The sequence below is a fragment of the Nelumbo lutea genome, chromosome 1, assembly GCF_056320005.1.
Source record: "Nelumbo lutea isolate HS-2025 chromosome 1, American lotus-T2T, whole genome shotgun sequence".
Lineage (NCBI taxonomy): Eukaryota > Viridiplantae > Streptophyta > Magnoliopsida > Proteales > Nelumbonaceae > Nelumbo > Nelumbo lutea.
This window is the reverse complement of record NC_142684.1, coordinates 175,251,303-175,259,435: the sequence shown is the minus strand read 5'-3', so window position 1 is coordinate 175,259,435 and position 8,133 is coordinate 175,251,303. Positions and strand designations below refer to the sequence as shown.

General features: G+C 35.3%; 1 protein-coding gene across 1 annotated transcript; it reads left to right on the top strand.

Annotated features, from left to right (window-relative positions):
- Positions 1–265: 265 nt before the first annotated feature.
- LOC148879358 (R3H domain protein) lies at positions 266–7,879 on the top strand. The gene is made up of 7 exons (XM_088960875.1): positions 266–564; positions 831–898; positions 1,967–2,075; positions 3,481–3,563; positions 5,926–6,084; positions 7,000–7,101; positions 7,624–7,879. The coding sequence occupies exons 1-7, from the start codon at positions 498–500 to the stop codon at positions 7,774–7,776; spliced, it is 741 nt and encodes a 246-aa protein (XP_088817001.1). The 5' UTR covers positions 266–497; the 3' UTR covers positions 7,777–7,879.
- The last annotated feature ends 254 nt before the right edge of the window (positions 7,880–8,133 follow it).

The window sequence follows — 8,133 nt, the reverse complement described above, 5'->3', positions numbered from 1 at the left end:
AGAGCAAGTTGAAGGCACACGAACACCTATAGACATTGACCTCATGATCGAATCATTACCATCCATTTCCATCAGGTCAAACTTAACCATAAGAGAGGTCCCGTTGACTCCGGAATCCAACTACGCTTCAGAGACCAGAGTTCAGACACAAAAGCTCGTGCTCACGTGCAATATAACTGACGTGGCGTATCATAATTGGCCCAGTATTTCGAGTAGAACTGTAGACGTCTCGGGCTCTATTTCCCGTATAAAACTGTAATCCTCCGCAAGAATATTCCCTGTTTGTTCTATTTTCTCTTGGTCCTGGCGGATCTGTGGCTGTGTGCTTCTTCCATTTTATTATTTCCAAAATTTCAGCTTGGAATTTGCAGGCTTCCAACTTCCAAACAATCAAAACCTTCTCTCCTCAATTCCTTTTTTCCGCAACTCAACGCATCTGAGTTTTGAGAGCAGAGGAGGCACAAAAGCTAGAGAGAACAAGAGTTATTCTCGATTTCATGGCGACCCCCGAAGTTCTGCAAAGAGAGGAAGACCTTCTCTTGTCCATCTTTGACCAACCGAAAGGCATCTTTCCATATTCCCCTTTTTGTTAACTTTTATTTATTATGATATAATCTTATATTCGGAAGTTTTCTTTTCTTTACGATTTTATGTATTGTGGGAGTGAATGAAGTTGTTTGTAATTACGAATTCTTTTATTGTTCTTTATTTTGGGAATGTGAATAATTTTGAATCCGATGGTTTTATTTGTAAGTTTGAAATTCTATTATGTTTTCTTTAATTGTGCAATGCTTCGTAATAAATTCGTAATTCTTCTTTAAATTTTTTAGGGAAGGCTAATTCTCGTGGAAAGTTAATCGAGAAAAAGATTGAGCTTCTGGAGAGCTTGGCTGGAAGGGTAATGTTTGTTTACTTCGTTAAATTTCGCGTCAATTTTGGTTATTGGGTATCAGATTTTCATCGTATTCAGTAATATTTTCCTTTCTTTTAGATTGAATTAATGAAGGATATTGTTGTTGGTACCAGTTATTGTTACTCAAATTTCAAATTTTTCCCTGGTCATCTTATGATAAGTTGGAACTAATTGATGACTGGTGTCAAAAGTTTAATTGAATCATTTTCTTACAAATCATTAGGCCAAGGGAATTTCTTTTTCTTCATGCATGCTATGTCTTTTGCAACTAATTTTCTAATTTATAATGACACTTTAATTAATGAATTGACGCATCAACCAAACTATCCTTGCAAATTTGTTACCGTCATTGTTCCCATGGTTCAATGGATAACACAGGGTTGCAAAAGAAGCAAAGAATTTGTGAACTCTATAGCCAAAGGAATAGAAACAATTTCCTTCCCAAAGTTTTAAGATTCAATAGCTCTCTCTCTCTCTCTCTCTCTCTCTCTCTCTCTCACACACACACACACACACACACACACACACACACACACACACACACACACACACACACACACATTGCACAATTCCTTTAATAGTACAACCTTTTAAGTTAGTTTTGTTGTTGTATAAGACGTTATATTTACATATTTTTAGCTCTTCTTCCCCTTTATATTTTCCTTATCTATTTTCAGGAAGGTCCTTTATCAATTTAAACAATTGAGCATACTTTATCCATATTCATTCTGAGAAGTGAGAACACAAACTCTTTTTTTTAATCATTAAAGAAAAAAAGCATAGATATATCAGGAAACTATCATGCTTACACTGCTTGTTAAGATGTTATTCTCATTACATCCCTATCTTTATTTAAACATAAATACTGCCTAAAGTTCCTCCACACCAGACAGTAGAACTAAAGAATGGGATCGATGCTGCCAATCCCACTTAAGTTGGATAAGATAGCTTATTATGATGATGATGATGGTATTCTGAATGGAAGTTACATACTTTAAATTAATTGAAAGTACTTTCTGCAAATTACAATGTAAATTTTTGTACCTGTTAAAGGTTAGCAATCGGAGATCTCGCAGATGGTTAAATGATCGTCTGCTGATTGAGCTTGTTCCCCGTTTGAATGCAGAAGAAATTAGAGGCCTCTTTGCTCCACCACCATGGGGTAATATCTTACCTCAGATAACATTATTATGTTTTTAGTTTTACTGGTTGTTTAATGCAGGTACAACTGATTATTTTTTCATGTGCCCATTTGATATTTGTTGTCTTGCATACGTCTATCTTCTCTATAACATGTTTTACTTATGAACATAGAATACTTAAAACTGTAGTTACTAGTTTCCTACTTCACTAAATTAGAGATGTATTTGCAGCTTGCCTTGCCAGCTAGTAACTTACAGCATCTTTTTTTGAGCTAGCTTGTTGGGAACAAACAGGGAACACTTGCTTTGGGGAACCACTTACCATGGGGGGAAATTTGTAATCCAAGTAAAAAACTAGCTTAAAATGGTTGGTCTTTTTCGCTGGCCTAACATCATGGGTGCATGGGGGAAATTTGTAAATTCATTGCTTTTCCTAAAGCAATGAAGTCTAGTAGTTACTGATAAAAAAAGGAGGTTTGGTGGTTGGGAGCAAGTTAGAGGAGACAGTTTTGGAAGGGAGCTCAGGAATTGGGAGTGTTTAATAGAGAGACATCAGACATATCTGTAAGTTGGAATTGAGAGGGAGAGAGGGGGAGGGAATTTTGCCTAAAGTTTAGGACTCCAACATCATCCTTGATAGGAGTGGAAGAGATTATAGGGGAAGGAGAAATGGAAGATTGGCTATGCCATTGACAATGGAAGAACAAAAAGCAAAAAAGAATATCTCAGATGCAACTACCCATGTGTGAGACAAATGCTAGAAATTTTCAAATGAAAAATTAGGAAAATATAAAAGGAGTGCCACCTAAGCATCTCCATCCTCTAATATAGTATAGTGTCTATAGATGGGAGGTCAAAAGGGGCTCAACTGTAAAGAATGTCAAAGGTCTTCAAGAAAGCCTTTGATACTGTCAATGATGAATATAGGTTCATGATAACATGACGAGACACATTGGAAAAAGCATTCTCAGATCTCAGGACATTCTTTTCAAACTTAGTAAGTTCCTTGGTCTTTAAATTAGTCCTTTGGTTGTCTTACTTAGGCCAGTCAATTGCATTGGGAAAAACATTCTCTGATCATTCTATTTCAGTTTAAGAGGTTCCTTGGTCTGTGTGGCTGTCTCACTTTAATCAACCTTATGCATCTGATGCCAAAATATTCAATGTCTATATTCACCATCCTAGAGGCTATATTCCACTTGAGTTTGTGATGGTGCATTGCTTTTGAATGATAAGTTTTCTATACTGTCACCTTGGCCAAATTTTAATAAATTTTTGTATGTGTAGAATCTTTATCAGAGTGCAATTATTTTCAAGTGTATAGCTCTTGAATTTTGTTCTCTGCAATAAATATAGTTCCTTATACTGTTTTATATTCTGTAGCATTATTTCCTAGAATTGCTGATTTGTATTTCATTCTTATAGGTGATAATGTGCCGTTGTCACCATTTTGCATGACAAATGTAGGAGACTGGGACACTTTCAGGAACATTGACATGGATAAAGAGGTTTGCTTTTTTTTTACCCTTTTTGAGACTTGGAAACATGTTTCACATTTCACATCTAATGGTGATAATAGTTGCAAACACTTTTGTGACATCCACTAGCTAATTAAGAAGAAAAAGAAAGAAAGCCGCTTGTACTTGTGAGAGAATAAAATTTATTCAGGGACCTCATCTAACAGCTTAAGCTTTTAGGTTGGGTCATCAGAATGTTGATAGTTTTAGTTTTTTAAGAGTTACTTTCTAGTTTGTTGGTGTCTTAGTGATAGGGTTAATTGTCTTTGAGTGTCAGGTTAGCTTGAAAAAAGCCATTTTTTAATAATAATAAAAATAATAATAATAAAAATAAAATAAAATAAATAAGTAAATAAAAGAATGCCATGTACAATGAGGATTTGCCCCTTTTGTTAGGCTAGTCATCACAATATTGAGTGATTTTTTTTAAGATAAAAGAAAAAGTTTATTAAACAAAAAAAAGAAAAGAAGATACAAGGAAGGTGATAAGCAATCACCTAAGAGAAAGACAGCCCAATGCAAAAACCCAAAGGAGGCTGACAAAAAACCAACATACAGGACCAACCTAGCTAAAGAAAACCCCTTACAAAAACAAAAAACAAAACAATCACAACATTGAGCGATTACCCCCCCGCCGTCCCCACAATACAAGTGTCCCTATTTTTTACCATTTGCTTGGATAATGAATCAACCACACCATTGCTCATCTATTGACCCAAAGAAAGGTATCTAATAGATCTCTTGTTAGCTGTTTAGAGAGTTTCTGGAATTTTGAAATGAAGTTGCAATCATGTCGTTTTTCTTTCAGCCTATTTTTCAGAGGTTAAAACTTGTTCATTTCATGCGTAGGTTATTGACTTATCCATCCAATGAAATTAAGTATCTTTAAAATCTGACATTTTAAGAGGGTTACAACCATTTTATTAATAGGGTGTTAAAACTTGATCATTTTGCTCAATTGGTGTCAATGGATAGGTTATTGAGTTATCTATCCAATGAAATTAAGATCTTGTAAATCTGGCATATTTTGGGAGAGTTAATTGTGATGGAATTTGAATATTTTATTTATTGTATATATCTTAGAATTGTTTTCAGTTTTTTTAATTATAAATTATAATAGGATTATAGAATGTCATTTAGTTGTTTAAAGGGTTGAAGTCCATATCTTTGTGTCCCTATGAGTAACCTATCATGTTGCCTTAGTGTTGAAGTAGTTAATAGTTGTTTCAAGTCAATTTCCTAGTTGAATTTGGGGTCTGTAAAAAGAGATCCAAACCCTTACATTTATTCCATAAATAGAACCATTGTAATTAGAGCCCTTGGAGTTAATGGAATGAAAAGTTTAGTTTAAATTTCCTTGGGTAAGAGTATATCTTATTCGTTCTCCTTCTTTACCTCTAATGCTGCAATGTTTCTTTTTTTTTTTTCTCTCTTTCTTTTCTCTATTCAGATTTGAACCACTTCCTCTCATAATTCAAATCCCTAATTTCCATTTTCTTACCACATGAATATTCTAGGACTTTTCTGCTTATTTATATACGTGTTTGCATATGTTTGTGCTAGGTCGTTCCATTTTGTCAATAACACTTTTGTGTCCATTGTTCCAAAAGAGTATATCTTATTCGTTCTCCTTCTTTACCTCTAATGCTGCAATGTTTCCTTTTTTTTCTCTCTTTCTTTTCTCTATTCAGATTTGAACCACTTCCTCTTATAATTCAAATCCCTAATTTCCATTTTCTTACCACATGAATATTCTAGGACTTTTCTGCTTATTTATATATGTGTTTGCATATGTTTGTGCTAGGTCGTTCCATTTTGTCAATAACACTGTTTTGTGTCCATTGTTCCAAACATGATTTTCCCACACCTAGAGATAAAATGGAAAGGTAGTGAGTTTTGAGTCAGCTGTGGCAGAGTTCAAACCCCCTAAAGATGAGGTATGTAGCAATTTGGTCTAATCCTCAAGCTACAGGCCCCACACCAACACCAAGGTTCTCAAGGTTTTTGGGAAGGGTGGACTGGATATGGACCCAACTGTTGGCATTTTTCCCACAAATTGGCTGCTTTTAGATTTGAACCCATGTTCTTACACTTGCCAAAATGAGGTTTTACCATTGTGTCAAAGCAATGGCCAGCAAAGCTCTCTATAAAGCTATTCAAATTAAATATTAATTGTTCAGGTGCAATTTGGGTGTTGTTTTGCTGCATCACATCTGACACGTTTGTTATATGTTAGAAAATTTGTCTATTCTTTGCAGTATATTTTTGTTAAGATGCCCATACATATATCTGGCACAAAATGTAGGTACATGCTTTAATTCTTTCCCCCCTATCTTGTCCTTTTTTATGGTAGGCTTGCATGATCAAAGCCTTGAAAGGTTGTCCAACAAAGAGTAAAGCTCATGTTGATGCTGATAAGATGGCTGTACTGAATGCGTGGCAAAGAGTAGATTGTCGAACAAGAGAGGCACTTAGGCGCAGCTTCCTTTCAGAACTTATTGAGAGCTATGAGGTAATATGAATAATGAATCCTCTAACTAATTTTGAAATTCCTTAATTAATGGTACATTAATGAGTTTTTATTTGCCTTCTGTATTACTTAAGGCTGCATTTGGAAACAGTACAAATAGAGTGTAAATGCCAGTTCAGTGTTAATATGCACTCTGGTTCAGTTTTGCTAGTGTTTGGAAAGAATGCATTTCTGCATTGACGATGACAGAAAACACAATTTCCAAGACATGTTTACATTGAAAATGAGATGTTTTTTATATTCTAAAAAAAGAAGTAAATTTGCATTCAAAGTGGGCTTTTGTTAAGAAAAGGCATATTTACTTTATTGGGACTTGTGTTTTCCATCTCTATTACAACTAAAAGTTGTTTGGTAAGGTAAATTTGTCAATGCAAAACTAACCCAACTTTGCATTTGTATGAACTGAAATGCACTATGTATATTTGCATTTACACTGTTCGCATCATTTCCAAATTTAGCCTAAAGGGAAATCAGTTTTACTGGATGATGCAGATGTTTTTCAGATCATTGTTTATTAATTTATTGTTTTTTCATTTGTACTTCATTCAATTAAATGTCCTTGCCTTATCTTATTCCTCTTTCTGATAACTTTGAAGAGTGGTGTAAATTCAAGATGTCCTCATGGATTGTCTTGCTTTCCTATACTTCATTCACAAGATTTCACCTTTGAACTTTCCTTTCTAATCTTTACATAGTCCATTCATGCTCTTCTCACGATCTGATTTTTTATTTCCTTTGCCCAGGTCTGTAGTTTCCCCAATTTTCTCATGACTATCATTAACATCAATTGGTTTCTTTGAATCTATTTCTGTAGATTCCATTTTGCTTTGCATTTACTTTTTTCAAGTTTTTTTACATCTCTTAGAATATTCATTACTGAAGCTCATTCCATGTTAGGAATGTATACGGACATTTATCAAGGACAGTGGAGATGGAGATGAGCTTGTGCTACACGTTCAAGACCCCTTTCATAGATTGCTGTTACATGGCGTCTGTGAGGTAACTTTTCTGATGACCTGTAGCCAGGGGCATCTGTCACCATTGTGGTCACGAAGCATGACACGATGTCCTAGTGCTATTATATTCTGCTGATATATATGGAATTTTCTAAGATATTATTAGTATTGCTTTTGATTGCTATGATAACTGGATACTTGCATAAGGGTGCCATATCTTGTTGGGTACTTGAATTTTTAGTATAAATTCTGTATCCAACGCCTTGTCCAGCCTTGTCCTTTACTTTGAGCATACTGAAAACGTTTCATCCTAGTAGTTGAGACCTATGGTCGTGGTTTATTGAACCTGACATTGTCGAAACAGATTAGCTTGTTTAATACATTGAAGGTGATGGTTAGGGATTCGCTACTGGGTTGGTTTACTCAACCAAACAGTTGCAATTGCACATTTTGTACCTAACATTTTCCGTGGAGCTCATAAATGCTGCAGGAGCACCATACAAGCAACATTGTGCACACATTTTAATTATTAAGTAATTCATCCTCTGATGCTTTTATGCAACAGTTCTATGGCTTGGTCTCGGTGACTGCTACCAGATTAGAAGATGGAAACGCTTTGAAGATGACGAGGATTAAGAAGAAGAAATCCGGTTCTGTAGAGCTCCCGAACATCACTCTATCTCATTTCTTGAAAATGTCCAAGGCTGGAATCTGGTAACTGCGTTGCCCTTAGGATGGGGTGACCTTGTATTGTAAACTAAGATCATGCATTGATGTGTTTATTTGTTTTGGAAGCGAAAATACATTTCCGTTTCAGCCCACTTCGTATAGTACGTTGATGAGGCTATTCTGCATTGCTACCGAACCGAAAGGTACTGAATGCTGTTTTATCTAACCCTAAGTTGGTTGTCCTTAGGTTCAAAAATAATTGAAACATTCATGGGGTCATGTCATACGAGATTGGAGGGTTTTCTAACGATGTGAGTGTTGGCTGGGCATTCTGCATATTTGTAGGTGATGTGGATTTAGCCAAATTTGGGTTGCTATCCCTCTTAAAAGTTGCTTTTGTTTTTTT